This window comes from Pristiophorus japonicus, chromosome 11, assembly GCF_044704955.1.
Source record: "Pristiophorus japonicus isolate sPriJap1 chromosome 11, sPriJap1.hap1, whole genome shotgun sequence".
Lineage (NCBI taxonomy): Eukaryota > Metazoa > Chordata > Chondrichthyes > Pristiophoridae > Pristiophorus > Pristiophorus japonicus.
Window position 1 is genome coordinate 71623926 of NC_091987.1, and position 20842 is coordinate 71644767.

At 39.8% G+C, this 20842-nt stretch overlaps 1 protein-coding gene across 1 annotated transcript in view; it reads left to right on the top strand.

The window, feature by feature from the left end:
- tbx15 (T-box transcription factor 15) overlaps positions 1 to 12198 on the top strand; it is a 94194-nt gene extending 81996 nt beyond the window's left edge. The window contains exons 7-8 of the mRNA XM_070892956.1: positions 4092 to 4189; positions 10169 to 12198. Of these exons, the coding sequence (XP_070749057.1) occupies positions 4092 to 4189; positions 10169 to 10947 (877 nt within the window). The 3' untranslated portion in view covers positions 10948 to 12198. The remainder of the gene's footprint in view (positions 1 to 4091; positions 4190 to 10168) is intronic.
- The last annotated feature ends 8644 nt before the right edge of the window (positions 12199 to 20842 follow it).

The window sequence follows — 20842 nt, forward strand, 5'->3', positions numbered from 1 at the left end:
TTGCCATGTAGGAGTTCCGAGTAGAGTGCTTGCTTAGGGAGTCTCGAGTCGGGCATGCGGATGATATGGCCCATCCAATGGAGTTGGTCAAGTGTGGTCAGTGCTTCGATGCTGGGGATGTTGGCCTAATCGAGAACACTGATGTCAGTGCTTCTATCTTCCCAGTGGATTTGCAGGATCTTGCAGAGGCAGCATTGGTGGTACTTCTCCAGCGCTTTGAGATGTCTGCTTATATGGTCCACATCTCTGAGCTATGTAGGAGGGCGGGTATCACTACTGCCCTGTAGACCATAAGCTTGGTGTCAAATTTGAGGTCCTGGTCTTTAAACACTGTGGCAAAATAAAAGCAATTCTGCCATTACTCTACACGATAGCAACAGAATATATCTGTTATATAAGTGCCCCTTATGCTAGTTGTAAATAAAGGCGTAATGATAGATGAAGCATACTGATAAATGTTATGATATCACAGAGGCCTAGAATGGGACATATAAAATGGCAGTTTATTAGAAAGTCACCTTAACTTAGTCTAATTTAGTAAATTTGTGTTTGGAATTTGTTGCAAAGTTTAATTCAGCCAAGCAAAATTCCATAAGGAAATATGAAGCTGGCAAAGAGAACTGTTACAAATCTGAGGGCTGTGCGATTTCAATAACATTTAGAAATATTGGGGTAAATTTCCGTTGTGGGCATTATCAGCAATCTGGACGCAAAATACACCTGACATTGCGCTGGTTTTACGAAGTGAAGTTATAGTTCAAGTATCCACTCAAACTCATTTGCATAATCACAAATCTTGCATGAACTAGCTTGGGTTTGTTTATTGTTAAAATACAACATTAGCAAAACTATTAGTTAATTTTCCAGTAAATATTTAGTGAAACAGTGGAAGTAAATTATTTAATTTCAGATGCAAATGGACAATGTAATAGAACGTAATTGTTTTTTTGCCCTTGCATTAAAAACATTCCGTGATGTATTTCAGAGTGGTAACCTGGTGCAGTTTTATTAATACAGCTGAAATGGGTTTGTCACAAAATCGAAGTATTTTTAATAAGAATGTCTAGTCCAACACCTGTAAGTAACCTGATTTTAAATCACTGAAAATGACTTTAAAAAAAAACTGTACTGAACCATTTACTAGTGTCATTGATGTACACTAGTCAGTTTTTTAGTAAATTAAATATTTTTTAATATTTAAAAACTTCAAAAGCATGTCTGCTTTGCACCTAAAAATACAGCTTAATTTTAAGAGCCTTCTCAAATGGTTGCAAATGGATGCAATCAGTGGAAACTCACCATCCTTATTATTTTGATCTGGGAGCGTGGCCAGTTTTGTGAATGGGGCCAGCTTCCAGCCCAATTTTTTTAGCCAATGTTAAAGATCGCGGAAACTCAATTTACCGATCAACATAATTTGTGTTTAAAATTCGTCAATCTTTTACACTGGTTAGGCCAGTTTCCGGCAAAACTAGCGGAAACACGAGGCCGTTGTTTTTCCGCATCTTTGACTGTGAAGAAATTGTAGTTCCTGTTGAAATACTTTACATAGTGGGGTGTAAAGGTTGCTAAAATCCAAACCTATGAAAAACTTGCCATGTTTCACAATGTTTTACAATGTTAGTGACTCCCACTTCTACTATATTGTGCAATGATGGTTATTTTTCATAATTTCATTCCACTACAACTCTTGTAATTTCTCTTGTATTGTGTACACACCTCAGCATGTTCCAGCACACTATAAAAGAGTTACATGTAAATTTAGCTTTCCCTTTCACATAGTGTGCTTTAGTTGATTCATTCTGATTGTGTTCAATTTTTTATTTCCATCATGTGGTGTTTCTTTAAAAGGTTTATAGTCCATGGAAATAAATTGTGATTGTTCATAATGTTGCATATATTATATAAATCAATTGTTGAGATGAAGTCTGCAGCAGAAACTTGGAGTTCTGAGAACATCACCAGTATATCTAGAGTGTAGAACCGTCTTATAAAACTACTGTCCAACCCAGCTACAATTCCATATAGCCTGTGGTGTTTGCATTAGCAACACGCACATACTGCAGGAAAGCAGTGATAGATGGCTTCGCTAATTGGACAGAGCTTCAGTAGAATAGATGGTGATGGGAGTAAAATTACCTGCTGAATGAGGACTAGCAAATGCATGAGACAGCAGAGGGAATACAGAAATCCTCTGAGACTTGTCTGGTGAGATGCAAGAATTGAACTGTGTTTGATTAAAGGCAGATTTGGTTAAAGGTGCATAGTAAAAGAGATCATCAATGCAACAGTTTTCTATATGGATGGGCTTTTGGGCTTGAAATAATTTAATGTAGAAATTCAAGGTTATAAACAACAGTGGTATAGCAGTTGACATTTTCAATGATACACAAGAAAAAATATGATCTACATTTAGGGAAGCTATGATATGTCTTTCATTAACACACATAATTATGCATCTATAATTACCTCACCGTTTCAGGTGGAAGTCATACACTCCAGGCTTTAAAATTTGCCTGTTTTCTTTCTTGTTTTGCTTGGTTGTTTGGAATTTGTTTTGCTACAATGTCTCCATGGAAGTGTATTTCCGGTATGTGGTTACTGTTAGATATATCGTCTCAGAATGAATTACAGCCATAACATGTCCCGGCTGGCTTCAATTGTATGGTTGAGGTGCACATGAAAGAGATGCAACTGAATAAACACAGGTGTGGGTTACCGTTGGCAGTTTATTTTTCTGCCAGCACCAAGTTTCGTTATTGCGTGAACCACCTAGCCATGCACTAGTGATTAGATATATCCACATAGAATTCCATTGGTCATCAGCCTGCTCCCTCAACACAAAATAAATCAAATTAAGCATCACAAACTAAATATTGTCTTTCAAATATCTTTCTTACTTCTCTAGACTTTTCTTTCAACCTCATTTAAGCCTCTACAGCCAAATCGTATAGCCTCACCACCTGATTTATTTTATACTGAACAGTCTTGTCTTTTCTCCTATCCTGTTTTGCACCTCTCTCCATTCTTAAGCTTGTTCCCCTGCCTTTTCACATCTCTCCCCATCCTTTAGTTTACCCCCTTATCATCATTTACAACTCTCTGCAGAATACTCTCTATGCATTCTTATACCTTTCGCCCAATCCTTCTTCCCAACCTCTCTCTTTTCATCTCTCTCCCTGTTTCTGCAGCCCGTTTACCCAGTCACCTTTTCCTGTCAGAAGAAATGGAATTCAAAGTCATGCCCCTCTGATTGGGTCACAGTGCTCTATAAATAATAACCACTCAATTAGGTACGTTACATAGTGAAATAGTTACAGTTTCAGGCAGGAGAGGATCTATCTAACTGTATTCTCTTGGTGCATTTCTAATAACACTAAATCCTGACAAGAACCTGCCTAGTTCCTCCTTGAAACTCATTAAGGTTTCTTCTGCCATTGCCTGTAATCTATTCCACATACTGAACACCCTTTTAGTAAAAACGTTCCTCCTGCATTTATTATTTTATTTTGTTGTAAGACCAGATGTGTACAAAAGAAGTAGGAAGGCAGAAGAATTCATAGACAGCAACAGAAAAGTGCAAAAAGTAACATTAACACCAGTTATGTTTGAGTACTTAATGACCGTGGAAATGTTAAACCAATGTCCTGTCTATTTTACAGTGCTGCCTCTTTGGATTATACACCAAGTAAAATAACTTGATAAAACTTGCCTGTAAGTCATGTTTATGCAAAGAAAGCAGGGTGTAATACTTAGAACAAGTATGTAAGAATTGTGAAATTACCAATTATTCACTTCAGAGACTTACTTTAATAAAAAGGGCTTTATAAAGCAAAAATGACAAATTTAAACAAAATTACCTTCTCAACCTGAAAATTTAAAAGAGCCAAGACTCAGAATAAGGGATTTCCAACCTAAAAAATGGACTGGTTACGGGTTAAGAATAGATTTTGTGGGAAATGTTGGAACATAAATCTGATTGGAACAGTGTGAGAAAAAAATGAACCAGCTGGAAACAGGACTATGTGGAGATTGATGTGTGTGTTGAAGTTGTACACAGTTATATTTCCTCTTTGCTTTCTTTTAATCAGGACTGGCCTAGAGGCCATCATGGAGACCTATGCCTTCTGGAGACCTCCTGTTCGGACCCTCACATTTGAGGATTTTACCAACATGCAGAAGCAACAAGGTAATGGGGCAGAATGTTTACCTGTATTTTTAGTTTTTTTCATGTACAGGCTATAGAATTTGTAATGGCCATTGTCACTGTCACTCTTTGATTAGCTCTTAAGAAGTTTCCTGTCAGGTTGTGTCTCCAATCCCTTCTCGAGAGAAGTCCTCTTGTCATGCGATACTCTTTACTGGTATCCCAACTGAAAGACAGGAAGTTTCAGGTATTGGACAGCCCTGGGACTTGAATTTAGAATCACTGAAATGCAAACTTGTCAAATGAGCATTATAACATTGTGAAACACAACTGAATGCTGGAATAAGTGGTTTGTAACAAATTGTAAGAAAATAGATTCTTCCAGGTGTACAAAGTGATAACAAAGAGCTCTCAGTTTTATTAATCTGCCTCATTTAACAAATTATTTCAGTCTGTATGTGTATTTAATTAGCAAGTGCCCCTCTCATTCTGAGGCCTCTTGAGGTAAGATAACGTACTTCAAGAACTAACCCACTTTCATCTGAAACAGATTTAAGGTGAAATTGTAGTACTGAAGAGATGGACAATGTTATATTTTCCCTATTTTGAGGTGCAGTGGCAAAATTTTAGGAAGATACCATGCAGCCAGTCTCAGAATTAAGTGCTTAATCTTATTGTAGCCAGCAAATTTGAGAGGCAGATTGAATGACTCAACCTCTTGTCTTTCTGACAGAAAAGTCAATATTGCAACTGCTAGGCTAGGCTGCTACAGTTGTAGTAATGATAGCAAACACATAAGCATGTAATAAGACCCAGTCATCATGGTACAGATCAGCTGGAGTGATCTCAAGGCAATAAGCTGACACTTATCCCAGAAATTTCAGATTTCTGATGGAATTTAATGGTATTGTATAGAATTCGACTGGCAGGCACCGAATATGTACCAGATTATATTGGGCAGTGTAGTTCAGCACTGACCTATTCTCATATTTAGAACATTTATTTTAACATTTCTTTCATTTTAAATGTTGATTTTTATTTCCACTTTCTACTTAGAAATTATTTCCCCCTCTGGGCCATACATAATTCCCAGGCTGAGAGAAGGCATTAAACCTGCTTCTAGATCTGCATAAGGATTATATTCTTCAACTGTTCCCCCTTTCTCTGGAAAGGTGCATCTCCCAGATAACACAACTAATTTTGATATTTTGAACTAACTATATGGAGAATAAAGGTGGAATAACTTCCAACTTACTCTTCTGTAATGTAGTGCATCGTTAATATTTACTTATTGATATTTATCTGCTGACAGGGTAGAACAATAGAGTTTTGTCCCATATAACATTTTGGAATGTAGGACCAAGCAACATGTCTTCCTATGATATCTCCAAATTCCCCAAAGTAATGTTAAAGGCAATTATATATTTTTAATTGATTCAATATGAAAACATTGTATTAATGTAAAGGAATAAGCAAATTATATTCTAATAATAATGGACTATTTTGTCCTTTGGCCTAATTGGCAATGAATACGACTTGTATTTTCCTCCCATTAAAAATCAATTGATTGTTCTTGTGTGCGCCAATTTCATACTGCCCAGAGCAACGCATGGTTTTACTTCTCTCACACTCTCCCATTGTTATGTGTAATAAATCCTCGTTGCTTAAGACAGCCTTTTATGATGTCATAGAAAAAACAGTAAAAATAATTTGGAAATTGTTGTACAAGTGCCAAAAGTTGAATAAAATGCCGTTTTCTCCTCAACTATGGATTGGAATTGATCCAACTTTAGCAGATTGATTTATTTTCATACTTTGATTCATCTCACTTAGTTCCTTTATTCTGTTAGATACTGCATTTTAGTAACACTCCATAATATTTGGTCTGGCCAACAATGTTCTGTCTTTTTTTAATCTGGTCTCCTAGGGCAGGGGCTCAGGCCCATTGCACAAAGCTGCATTCTAAAGCTATCACTGGCACTATATTATAGTATTTTATTTCTGAGAGATGATATAAAGAAAACAATGCCATCTCTCTCAGCCTGAAAATTGTGTGTGGCAGACGACCAAGTACTCTTCTTTTACAGCAGAGGATAGTGGGACTTCATTTTAAATTTAACCTGTGTCCTGCGAGAATATTTGATAATATCACTGATTTGATTCTTCCTTCAGTTACAGCACATATATGTACACTACCCCCTGTCCATCCCCAAATTATTGGGAAACCATTCAGCCTGATGGATCATGTTTTTATAGTTAAATTTTAAGATATTAAAATAAAATCTTTTTCTAGATGTACCAGTATTTGTCATAATAATAACTCTGACTCAAACTTTAAATATATCTGACTGGCTTTAGCCAGTCTGTTTTTACATAATTTTTAGATAAAATCCATGTCTAAGCCTAGACTTTGGGAGTTTGTGCAGTTGAAAGTAACTGGGGCGGGGGGGCGGGAGTTTATTCCAGGGTTAGACTCAACAGGATGTAGGATTGGAAGAGAGTAGGGGGATGTGGGTGATGAGGAATATGAGGAAGTGGTCGGAGATGGCCTTGTCTGTGATCAAGACCATGGGAGTAGAGAGGCCATGTGAGAAGGCAAAGTGAAGGGTTGGGGGTTGGGGGGAGGGTGGGGGGTGGCCTTGAAAATCAGAGTTCATATGGAGGACAGGAGAGCAGTGAAATCAGAGGAGAGAGATAAAATGAGTTGAGATGTACATTGCAATCACTAAAGATGAGGAGTCATTCAGTGCAAAGACTGAAGGAGGAAAGAAGGATGGCTATCTCATTGAGAAACTCAAGGTGGGGATTGGTGGGGATGGTTGAGAATGTGGATTTTAAAAGAGTGACAAGAGTGTTGGAACAAGAGGAGGTGCTCGAATGAGGAGTAGGTATCAGAGGATTTGGGGGAGGGACCAAAATGTGATTTAGTGGCTACACCACCACCATGATGGTTTGGGTAGGTCACATAGTGGAGGCTAATAGAATTCTGCAGGTTGTGTTCTTAGTCCCTATTGTTCACATTATTCATAAACAAAAATGCTTTGTGTAATATTGTAACATTTAATGATACTATCAAGTTGAACATATATATGAAATAAATAGCATTCGAAGTATTGAGGGCCAATTTGAACAGAAGGGTTACAGAATAGTGTTAGAATTTCATATAGATAAATATAAAGCCATGTGTATTGTAACAGGAAACAGCAAATGAAACAATATCTGTTAGCCAGATATGGCCCTAGTATTTTGGGGGTGAACATTGAACTTCACATGGGAGGTGGGATTCGACTTCAGCAGTGGCACAAAGCGGATGGTAGCGAATCATCTTGCCCGCTTTTCCTTTCCGTTTACCAATAAATTCAAATCAGCATCAAGTGACGTAATTACTCGCCAATGCCATTGATTGACTTCACCGCTTAACTAACACCATCTCCTGCTCCCGCCCATCAACTATGGGTGGTACAGGGCCTCAGGCAACCATTTCAAAATACTGTTTCAAGGAATCCACAGCTACTCTCAGGTTCAACTATATGGAGCTTTTGAAGACATTTTATACAGTATTTTGTGTTTTGTTGACAAAAGATTTGAAAGGCCTTGTAGTTGCTACTTCTATTGCTAAGGGGTTTCTAGCACTGTAGTTGTTTCTTCGTGTGGGTCCTTGTAGAAATCCCACTCTGAGAGGAGGAGAAGGAGCAGCAGGAAGAGGGAGCCAACAGCTAGAGGGAGATCAAATAGAAGGAGGTATGCTTGGAGGAATCTTTACCATTCTAGAACAACATACCTGCTGTTCCCAGAGGAATGGTACATCAGAAGGCGTTGATTCTCTAGAGAAACAGCGTGACTTGTATTCCATCTTGCAAGAAGACCTACAGCCAACTGCTGCAGCCGGCACAGCACCGCTTGTAGCAGGAGCAGGTGGAGGTGGCTAGGAAAGCAAAAGAATGAGCTCAGCCTATTGCCAGCTCACATTCTAGCTCTGCTGAAGAGGACCGAGGTGCCAAGATCAAGGGCATAGCACTTAAAAGAAAGATGATTTATGTGCACCAGCAATTGCTGAATGGGTTGGATTGTCTGCCAGGAAGCTTCCACAACATGATTGATAGTATGGTGGAGTCCACGACTCACTTCATGTGGGCCCAGCCTGATCCTCCTGGCTCCAAAAGAACATTTACATTTTTTTATTTTTAAAAAGCTCAGCTTTTGTTGGAGAGCTCTGATGAATCCTGAACAGTACAGGCCTCACTCCAACTCTGTTCATTGTCGACCAATTTCAGCGAGGGGACCGAAACCAGGCATTAGGCCCCTCATTTACTTATGGAAGGGACCCAATGCCTATTTTAGATAGCTGTAGTGCATTGGTCCCCAAAATTGGGCATTGTTGTATTTGTTTTATGCCAGTAAAATGGGCACAATGGAGCCCAATTTCTACTCCTTTATTTTCTGTTTGTGACTCCCTGTTTTCAAGCAAGGAGATCAAAATCATGCCCCCGATTTTCAATAAGTTGAGAGGTGCAAAAATATGGCTAATGTAGATGTAATTCAGCTATTGGACTTGGGCTCTGAGTGTAGAACTCGAGGAGAATGGATTAAAAACTATTCAATTCAAGTGAGATGAGAAATCGGAAAAAACTTTGTCACCATGGAATGAACATATAAAACAATCTCAGCAAAAAGCAGTTAATGGTGTGTTGATTAATTTCTGCAAAAAAAACAGAAGCATCTGATTGCAAAGGAGGTTGAGGATTTATAGGTGTGGAATGTGATGATAAATAACCCACGAGATACAATGGTTCTTATGCTGAAGAGACTATTTTCATTTTTGGGGTGGGTAAGAGGTATGCAGGGTGTTGTCTATATTGAAGGCAGCATTCCATATTTGGATAGAGGAAAGTGCTGGGGGCCAAAATTGCCCCTCTCCTTAAGGCTTGTTACCACCGCAAATCGGCAGCCATGCTGCGGAGTGGAGTGGCCGCCGGCTTTTCATGGAATGGCCGCTCATAGCCAAATTGCCCTCCCAAGTTTTCCCAACGGTGCCCCGTTTCCCCCCCACCACTCCACTGCTGTCGATCCGTGGTAAGCGCATCATCACCGTGGGCACCGCCGATCCACGCCCCCCCACCCGCCGACGGCGACATTCCCCACTGAAAATCTTCGGCTGCTCGGCGGTGCTAAAACCTGTTTTTTCCCGGTGGTCCAGTGAGGCTGTGGCCTTCTGCAATGACATTGTGGCTTCCCTTAAAGGGGACGATGCACTGCCACTGTCGCATGTTTTATTTTGCCGACTGCCATGTCGGCCCGACAATTATGCCCCTGGGTTCGGCCGGGCCGCCAACAGGCAGCCTAGCATCCCCTCTTGGGTGCCAGACTGCTGGCTCGGCCGAAACCCTGCCTGGTGGCCCAGTGGGCTGAAGTTTAAAATTGCGAAGGCTCTCCCCTTTAAGTGAAGGGAAGAGCCGTGGTGACGCGGTGCCATGGAGACGTCATTGCGGTGGTCACTCCGCACTGCCGCCAACTTCCGCCCCTCAGGTGTTGCCACTGCCCCCATTAAGAGCGACTTCCGGAGCCAATGAAAAAAAAACAACAAAGAGCCGAATGTCGCTCAAGTGGCGACCTGAACCGCAGCTGCAGTAAAAACCATGGAAATGGGGTGGGAGCGCCCTGTTTCTGGCGGTGGGTAATTTCTAACCCCTGGAGTTTTACTTGATAATGTTTGAAAATCAGGAAGCAGTTAAGAAGAACTGTCTCTTGGAGATTAGATGGCTAGAGAACACGTCCATGAGTTTACAGTCAAGAGCATTGATGTATCAAATGGCCTTTCCTAGTTCCTTGCTGTCTTATGTTCTTACATTACCTCAACAATGAAAAAAGTTTATTTTACTAGTGAATAAGATTTTAATTACCCGTTCAGAGCTGTGACCCTCCCTATGGGGTTATGAAATTGTCCTCACTTGTGGAATACACTGAAAACTGTTTAGATTTGTATGTTCTCTATTTATCTGCTGATTTCTGTTTTGTTTTCAGGAGGTAGTACAGGAACATCTCCAACAACTTCTAGCCCAGGAACTCCATCCCCTTCAGCATCTTCCCACCTACTGTCTCCATCCTGCTCCCCGCCAACTTTCCATCTGGCCCCCAACACCTTTAATGTTGGCTGCAGGGAGAGTCAACTCTGCAATCTCAACCTCTCTGAATATCCAGCCTGTGCCCGAGGCAACATGGCTACCCTGCAGAGTTATCCTGCTCTAGCTGAGGGTGGATACAACCGATTACAAGGACCCAGTGCCTCTTCTCAACCACCATCGGAAACATTCGTTCCACAGAGGACTTCTTCATTAATCTCTGCAGTATCCACCCCGTCTTCATTACAAGGCAACAACAAGATGGATGCTTACAGCAGTCAACTGCCACCATTTACTGCTTCCCAGTTTCAATACGTCATGCAAACAGGAAGTCCTACCTCTAACACTGCTTCATCTCACATGTTTAGTGGTAGTCATGTCCAACAGAGCTCCTACAATGCCTTCTCATTACACAACCCATATAACCTTTATGGTTACAACTTCTCTGCCTCTCCCAGACTGGCAGCCAGCCCTGAGAAACTCAATGCCTCCCAAAGCACTTTACTCTGCTCCTCTTCACCCAATGGAGCCTTCAGCGAGAGACAGTTCCTGTCCACGGGAATGGATGGGATGCATGTGATTGGCTCCACTCCTTCCCAGCAGCCTCAGAATGCGTGCGACACCAGACAGTATGGGACTGTCCCAGGGAGTTCTTCACAAATGTCGGTGCATATGGTATAAAAGCAATATTTAAAAAACAATATTCTTTACCTGAGTTGTTCATACACGTACAACACTATGCACTAGGGCCTCCACAGTGGATTCATGTCAGTATCAGCAACAGTAAAATAGTGTCTACAAAGCACATTAATACTAATCTTCCTAAGTTAACTGTCCTACAAAGACCCATAACACAATGATCTCTGAAGCTGCAGTGCTATTGGGATAAGCAAACCCTTAGCTAAACTATACTGAGCACAGAAGATGTAAATGTAATTGGGTCTCTATCATTGTCTAGTATTTGCTGATATTTACCCTTTTACACAGGTTACAGCATATATACATAATTCTGTTTCTACAAGCAGCTTGATTTCCAGAAACTGGATAATGCCTGTCCTTTGTAGCGACACATGTGATTTGCATTGATTGTGGACAATTTATATTGTCTAGTTTTGAGCAAAAGTTGCTTGCCTTTCTCAATACTTGAAAGTATTATGTCCCGTTTTTGGACCCTTACTGTGCCGAGTTCCATATAGTTCAGAATTGTCTCATCATGCAGTTGTACTGTACACATACTGTAGTATTTCAAGAATGGCCCATTCCAACATCTCTTTGTGTTAACATAAGAACTTTGTTTTAAGTTTCTGAGAAACAAGCTCGTTTGTTTTTTTTCTTTTGCAATTTTGCAAAAATCTAGTGTTGACGATTACAATACCTAACTTGAACAAAGTATAGAAAGTACAGACAGTATCTCTTTGAACTCACTATGAAGAAAATGCAAACATTTCTAATCAACGCTGAAGGAACCTATTAATTGTGAAACTTTGTTATTTCTAAAATGCTCCTTTCAACCCACTGTTCTTTTTAAATAAACACTATTAAAAGTATGTGCACTGATCCAGCTGGGCACAATGTTGTGCAAGTGGCAAAGAACAAAAGTCATTAACTAACCCTATTAGGTGATACATGTATTAGGCTGTCCCATTAGTTTAGGTGTATCATATGAAATAGCAGAAAGGCACACAAAATCTACTCAGTCTCTGGATGTTAGGACAACATAACTTCACCAAAAGAAGAATCAGCACTTATCAAATTGGTCACAGAACTTGGTGAACTACACGTAAGGAAACTCTTGACTCTATTGTGCTGAGTGTTTGGATCTGCCAATCTAACAATGGAAACTTTCCCTGGCTCAAATAATTGTGCCTGTAAAGAAGCAACCCCTTGTAAACTGCTCCTGTAAATCAAATTAAAAATGTGTGGGGAATGAAACCGTGCTTGTGATAATGTTCCTTTTAAACAAATGCTCCCATTACAAATTGTGCTTATGAAGTGGATTGTATTGCATTGTAAAAAATGAAGGGTTAATTTGTATTGGAAATAGGCAAACCCTTCAGCACGGCTTCACTCACCGCCAGATAACAGACACAATTAAGATCTGCAGTATTCAAGTAGCATAATGCTTGTTAATTGGAACAAAAGAGGTTGAAGCAATAAAATACACCGCTGCAGTAGCTAACTGCACACTTGAGGAAAGAAGCCCAGATAAATGTCTTCAGGCTGATTCCATGCAACTGCATCACCTTTCCCTATTTAGATTGAATATTTATATTCAAAAAATAGATTCATAGAGCATTTCTAAATGATTGCTAATGAACGTGGGCCTTTTTTAAAAAGCCTTTCTTTATGTCTTTGGATGAATTAGAGACCTCAGGTGCAGATTTATGTTGAAGCATTCTAGAAAGTTCCCAATTTTAATTTCATCGAACAAGTGCTTCCAACTTTCCTATGAACTTTTCTTCAAAACAATAGTTATACTGAAGAGAATAAACCTTTCCCTACACAGCCACTTTTTCACCACAGCTCTACAACAATAGCCACACCAGCAATGGCTTCCTGTATGCTGCACTCAATTGTTCCCTGACTGCAAATATTGTCCTTTCAACTCCCATCCCCAGGCATTATGTGAAGCTGTCTCTTTCCACAAGAAGGATAAGCGGATCGGATATAGAACTGCTTTACAGACAATTCCTTCGCACTTTTTGGAAATTCTGGGAGAAGCCAAACTGTTTTGGGGAGCTACCTATATGTACCCGAACAAACTCAATGGCATTACTGATTAAATCTTACACATTCTTGGAAAGGAATAACTCCTTTCTACCCCATAAGAACTCCCACTGTTGTAGACATGAAACAAAACCCTGTAAAAAATCCCCCAGATGGACAAATTCACGGGAAAAGCTTTGTCTCGATAAGCAACCTCATGGGCAGGTTCCTGATTTTCCAAGAAAAAAACCCAACAAACTTGACGAGAAGCCATATAGTTTCCTAAATGAACAACCAAAAAGCCTCGTCAAAAAAGCCCTCATCTTCCTGGTCATAACCAATGCCCACTGATAATTAACTTTCTACATTTGAAGTTACTTTTTTGCAAGATAACTTTATTCTAGTTTAAAATACTTAAGATAGTCACTTATTTTACAGGTCTAGATTTTTCTAGTCCAGATTAGGCGTGCAACTATAAATAAGATCAGGATTGCCATTTTAATTTCTATGTGTGCTCGTGTCTGCATCTCAACGCTATCTTCAGATAAACGTGATCTGCTTATTGCATTACATAAGGGAGATGAATGAACTGAGCAATATTCATTGAGAGGAACTCCATGAACTGAAATGTGCATCACAATGGGGAGCTCGATGGATGTACTAGAGGTTATACTGAGGATAAAACAGTGTATTATAGAACTTGCAGAATTAAATAGTATATAAGGTGATAGGAAGGGACAATATGTATGAATATAAAGGGGCTGCAGAAGGGGTCAAAACTAAAAATTATGGTTTAAAAACTAGTATTAAAACACTCTACCTAAACGCACGCAGCATTCGAAATAAAGTAAATGAGTTGACAGCACAAATCATTACAAATAGATATGATTTGGTGGCCATTACAGAAACGTGGTTGCAGGGTGGCCAAGACTGGGAATTAAACATACAGGGGTATCTGACAATTCGGAAAGATAGACAAGAAGGGAAAGGAGGTGGGGTAGCTCTGTTAATAAAGGATGATATCAGGGCAGTTGTGAGAGACGATATTGGCTCTAATGAACAAAATGTTGAATCATTGTGGGTGGAGATTAGAGATAGTAAGGGGAAAAAGTCACTGGTGGGTGTAGTTTATAGGCCCCCAAATAATAACTTCACGGTGGGGCGGGCAATAATCAAGGGAATAATGGAGGCATGTGAAAAAGGAACGGCAGTAATCATGGGGGATTTTAACCTACATATCGATTGGTGAAACCTTGAGGAGGAATTCATAGAATGCACCCGGGATTGATTCTTAGAACAGTATGTTACAGAACCTACCAGGGAGCAAGCTATCTTAGATCTGGTCCTGTGTAATGAGACAGGAATAATAAACGATCTCCTAGTAAAACATCGTGTAGGAATGAGTGATCACAGTATGGTTGAATTTGTAATACAGATTGAGGGTGAGGAAGTAGTGTCTCAAATGAGCGTACTATGCTTAAACAAAGGGGACTACAGTGGGATGAGGGCAGAGTTGGCTAAAGTAGACTGGAAACACAGACTAAACGGTGGCACAATTGAGGAACAGTGGAGGACTTTTAAGAAGCTCTTTCATAGTGCTCAACAAAAATATATTCCAGTGAAAAGGAAGGGCGGTAAGAGAAGGGATAACCAGCCGTGGATAACCAAGGAAATAAAGGAGAGTATCAAATTAAAAACCAATGCGTATAAGGTGGCCAAGGTTAGTGGGAAACTAGCATATTGGGAAAATTTTAAACGACAGCAAAGAATGACTAAGAAAGCAATAAAGAAAGGAAAGATAGATTACGAAAGTAAACTTGCGCAAAATATAAAAACAGATAGTCAAAGCTTTTACCGATATATAAAACGGAAAAGAGTGACTAAAGTAAATGTTGTTCCCTTGGAAGATGAGAAGGGGGATTTAATAATGGGAAATGTGGAAATGGCTGAGACCTTAAACAATTATTTTGCTTCGGTCTTCACAGTGGAAGACACAAAAACCATGCCAAAAATTGCTGGTCACGGGAATGTGGGAAGGGAGGACCTTGAGATAAACACTATCACGAGGGGAGTAGTGCTGGACAGGCTAATGGGACTCAAGGTAGACAAGTCCCCTGGTCCTGATGAAATGCATCCTAGGGTATTAAAAGAGATGGCGGAAGTTATAGCAGATGCATTCGTTATAATCTACCAAAATTCTCTGGACTCTGGGGAGGTACCAGCGGATTGGAAAGCAGCTAATGTAACGCCTCTGTTTAAAAAAGGGGGCAGACAAAAGGCAGGTAACTATAGGCCGGTTAATTTAAGATCTGTAGTGGGGAAAATGCTTGAAGCTATCATTAAGGAAGAAATAGTGGGACATCTAGATAGGAATAGTGCAATCAAGCAGACGCAACATGGATTCATGAAGGGGAAATCATGTTTAACTAATTTACTGGAATTTTTTGAGGATATAACGAGCATGGTGGATAGAGGTGTACCGATGGATGTGGTGTATTTAGATTTCCAAAAGGCATTCGATAAGGTGCCACACAAAAGGTTACTGCAGAAGATAAAGGTACGCGGAGTCAGAGGAAATGTATTAGTATGGATCGAGAATTGGCTAGCTAACAGAAAGCAGAGAGTCGGGATAAATGGGTCCTTTTCGGGTTGGAAATCGGTGGTTAGTGGTGTGCTACAGGGATCAGTGCTGGGACCACCATCATATATACATAGATGACCTGGAAGAGGGGACAGAGTGTAGTGTAACAAAATTTGCAGATGACACAAAGATTAGTGGGAATGTGGGTTGTGTAGAGGACACAGAGAGGCTGCAAAGAAATTTAGATAGCTTAAGCGAATGGGCTAAGGTTTGGCAGATGGAATACAATGTCGGAAAATGTGAGGTCATCCACCTTGGAAAAAAAAACAGTAAAAGGGAATATTATTTGAATGGGGAGAAATTACAACATGCTGTGGTGCAGAGGGACCTGGGGGTCCTTGTGCATGAATCCCAAAAAGTTAGTTTGCAGGTGCAGCAGGTAATCAGGAAGGTGAATGGAATGTTGGCCTTCATTGCGAGAGGGATGGAGTACAAAAGCAGGGAGGTCCTGTTGCAACTGTATAGAGTATTGGTGAGGCCGCACCTGGAGTACTGCGTGCAGTTTTGGTCACCTTTCTTAAGGAAGGTTATACTAGCTTTGGAGGGGGTACAGAGATGATTCACTAGGCTGATTCCGGAGATGAGGGGGTTACCTTATGATGATAGATTGAGTAGACTGGGTCTTTACTCATTGGAGTTCAGAAGGATGAGGGGTGATCTTATAGAAACATTTAAAATAATGAAAGGGATAGACAAGATAGAGGCAGAGAGGTTGTTTCCACTGGTCAGGGAGACTAGAACTAGGGGGCACAGCCTCAAAATACGGGGGAGCCAATTTAAAACCGAGTTGAGAAGGAATTTCTTTTCCCAGAGGGTTGTGAATCTGTGGAATTCTCTGCCCAAGGAAGCAGTTGAGGCTAGCTCATTGAATGTATTCAAATCACAGATAGATAGATTTTTAACCAATAAGGGAATTAAGGGTTACGGGGAGCGGGCGGGTAAGTGGAGCTGAGTCCACGGCCAGATCAGCCATGATCTTGTTGAATGGCGGAGCAGGCTGGAGGGGCTAGATGGCCTACTCCTGTTCCTAATTTTTATGTTCTTATGTTCTTATTATACTGGAGAACTCTGTGGATTAAACAGTATGCCAGTGAGCTCTTTAGATTAAATAGTGTGTTACATTAAGGAGATCTGTGGGTCCAACAGTGCAATTATAGGGAAGTCCTATTGACCGAATGGTACATTACACAGGAGAGCACTATGGACTGGGTAATATATTTTGCTGGAAAATATGAGCTGAATAGTATCTTAAACATAGGGATTGTACAAAATAAACAGTGTATTGCACGAAGAATCTAAATCGACATCTGTGGGTAAAAAGAAATAATTTTAATCAAATTATTTAATTGAGGGATACTTTAATTGGCCTCGTAAGCTCACAGAGTTTCAAGGTGCATAATTATGAGTTTAAAATATTAGTAAATAATTCAATACTTTTTATTGGTGCTTATAAGAACTTTGATGTTTTGTTAATTTATTTTTATTCTTCCCCCCACCCCTCCAATCACTTTTTCCCATTTGCCCTCTAAAGACTTCTTGCCTATAAGTAGCCATTTTAATATGGTGATGAATGGTGGTCCAAAGATCAGCTTCTGTACATTCAATACCGTTGTACATCCATGTTTAGTGGATTACTTATCTGATGTGAGGATATCATTACTGCCCTGAAAGAAACCAACCGATAATCATGGCATGCCCTGAGTTTCAGAATTTTCTACAAAAAAGACAACTGTCCCAGCACTGGACTGCTCATATCTTGCTCAGGTTCATTCAGCACCATGTCCCAGTCTCACTCTTGCACAAACTCAGGAACACGTTGTATTGGTGCAGCCTCAGCTTCTTAGTCAATTAGTACCAAATCGGTTCAAACCAAGCAATATTAGAAGCTTAATTCAGGCTGATATTTTGCTTTGTTCATATCATTTTACTATAAATATTAGTCTTGCTTCTGCGTCTATGTGAGATAACATGCTTCATTAGGTAAACTACATTCTACTTCTGAGCAAATCGAGCCACAGAAACCAACATTTTAAACTATATCTGCCCAGAATTGAATTTCTGCTGGTTAAGAATATTCAGTTGAATTTAACAGAAACAGATTTAAAGACAACTTTTTAAATAATGAGCAATTCAAAGACTTGTCTTTCTAAATACTGAACACCAGGTTACATATGAGTACTGTCTGTACTATCTTCCCACTAATGCTGCTGGGGTAAGATTCTGAAAAATAAGCCCTGCAATACATCTTATAATTGTTTAACAATTATATCTCTATTGCGTAAACTGCTCACTTCTGAAACTTTCAAAAATAACTATAAAGACTTTTTTTGACAGTATTAGTATTTTTGCTGCCAACCATCATGGTACTGAACAGCAGAAGGAAAATAAGATATTTGAACCAAATAGTTAAAGGGTCATTATCATGTTGTTAGGACACAGGTTCAGTTGCTGGAGTCTATGGAAATATTTGCATCATGATAACCAGTGATAAACACTTTAGCTGCAGCAAGTTCTGTATCTGTTGCAACTTGAACCTTATTGCAGCAATTTGTCCTTCAAATTTGAACAATTTATAAATCTACTGGGATCCATTGGCCAGGGAGCAGTTTACATGAGAAGGTAACAGTAATAATCATTGTTGATCACCACAAAAGAGATGATAGACACGATTTAGAATCTCATTATTGGTGTCAGAACCTGAATGTAGGACACCTCCATTTTGGATACGAGGGAAACACTGTTTTGTGTCCCTTCAGTGTTGTATCTAGAAAGTCACTATGCATTGCTGCCATAGAAAGAAAATGTGGTTGCAAGCAACTCCCCCACTATTCTTTTATGAAGTATCTTTTGGGAAAGCATCCTGGAACAAAAACCAGAATGTAAAAAGTCAAACTACAGCTTTTATATTGGGTTGGCTATTCTTGAAACAGGATGTGATATAAAGCAACAAGGTTGAAGAAGAAAAAAGAAGTGGAATCTTCTGTGTGCGCAAAATTCTAGGTGAGCTTCTTCTAGTGGCTCACACCATTGGACATGAAACTCTATAGTAGATATCCCAATATGTATTAAATCAAGTTTATTATCAAGTTTTGGAAGTCATATCAATTGTATAGTTTTACAAAAGTTAAGTAAGCTAACATCAACTCCATTAAATAACAAATCAGATTTGATGGATGATAGCATTAGATAAATCTGTTTTGTGATGTGTTGTTTATAAAGACTCATATTTATATGCTTAATGGTAAATCAGTAATATAGATAATGAAACAGACCAGTCAGGTATATGTAATATGTAAAAAGTGTAGGGAAGAAGCCTATACATGAAATGGTGTATATAGTGACAGAGCAGAGAAATGTTTCAATAAATAATTCTGAATTGCTTACATTGGTTGTGAATCTGTTATGTGAATGCTTTTCTTTTTTTTAACATACATACATCATTCTCTGTGAATAAACCACATTTTTGGGTGCCCATACTACTTTTCTCATAGACAAAATTTTCAATTTCCTTGTTGGGTGCAGTAAATCACAAAAACAATCTTCATTTCAGCATTTGGAGTCTCCTAAAGTTGTGCACATTTTATATATTGCAATAAATCAAACACAAAAAGAGTTTAAATTTGTTGCAGATGCAACACCAAAAATGTCACATTTCTATGATAACTGCTCCAGATGTGGTAAGGATGAGCACACTGTCCTAGGATCCCTCGTGTGATTTGGTTTGATCTTTATGTGAAGCAAAACCTGTTGCATTGGAAGTTAGATCTGAATCAGTCCAACTGCTGGCCATACTATACCACAAGGGAGAGCTTGGCTCAGACTATTCCAATTTCTGGCTTGGATTTGTGAGTTTGTATCTGGTTCAAATCAATGAGACTTCCCAATTTCAGATTCTGTTGGATCTCTGGCCCAGATATGGGCTCATTTTATAATATAGTGTAGATGGCATGCACATCAATGTCTTCTATCAGTGTTCAGATAAGATGTATAATATTTATCTATTTCCAACAGGCACAAATAATCATTTTCCTATTCAAGATTTGCTACTTTCGCTCACTACTCCAATAAATAATACTGATTGAATTTTTAATTAACCATCAACTAAAAGTGAAGCAAAAATATTTACTTTGAACAAGTAAACCTGGTTTAAAAGCAAACAATGGTCTTTATTTATTTTTTTAAATGCCTTTAATTTGAATTTGTAATCATATTGGTTACACAGTCAAATGTCACACAGATCCATACATTTAAAATCAAAAATAGATAAATTACAACTTTTAATTAAACTAAGGGAAAAATTGCCCTGGGGCCCGATTGGGGGCGGTAACCGATTGGCACAGAAGTCCCGCCCTTGCCTCTGAATTGGGCTTACCGCCCCTTAAAGGAAGTGGAGTGCAATTTCACATGCTCCACTTCTTTTAGAGGCAGGTCCCAGTGCACTAATGGGTCGAGATGGGATGCGCTTCAATGCCCCTCCCTTTCGCTTAAAGGGGAGGGCCGCTGTGCACTCTGCAGGGCCTCTGATGGCCTAGATTAGACCACCAGGGTAGTGTGGGAGCAGAGCTGCAGCCCGGCTCACAAACCAGAGTGCTGGGCTGCACAATGGCAGCCTGGACCACACTAGAGATCATATGCTGGAGCCGACCTAGAGTCGACAAATCAGTAAAGATGGCGGCTTCGGGTACAGGCGCCCTCCCCTTTAAGTTCTGCCCCTCGAACGGATGTCAGCATCCACTCATGCCAGCTTTGCAGGCCGCGGGGCGGTAAGGGTTCGGTGCGCGGCGCTGAGGGACTCACCGCGCATGGCGGATGACATCATTGCCAGTTGCGCAGTGGCCCAGGGCACTACCCGCGGGACGCAGGGCTGCTATGGCCGTGCCTCTGCAAACTCCTGGGCAATTTCCCGGGAGCCGGTAACGCCCACCCCCCTAGGCAAAAAATCTCTTCCGCCCCATTAGTGCCTCCTGGAGGCGCTAATGGGCCTCTAAAAAAGGGGCCATTTCACCCCCAAAATCTTTATCCAATAGTATTTAACAGATTTCCTAAACTTTAAAATTCCAACAAGTTTTGGACTATTGCGTAGAGTAACAAATCCATGGCTTAATTGCATGAAAGATTAAAATTATTTTAAAACTACTTGTGCAATTTATTTTCTTGTTTTCATACAAGTTGGAAAATGACATTAGTATTGTGAGTAATTCTTGTCAATCACAGAATTAGTTGCCTCCT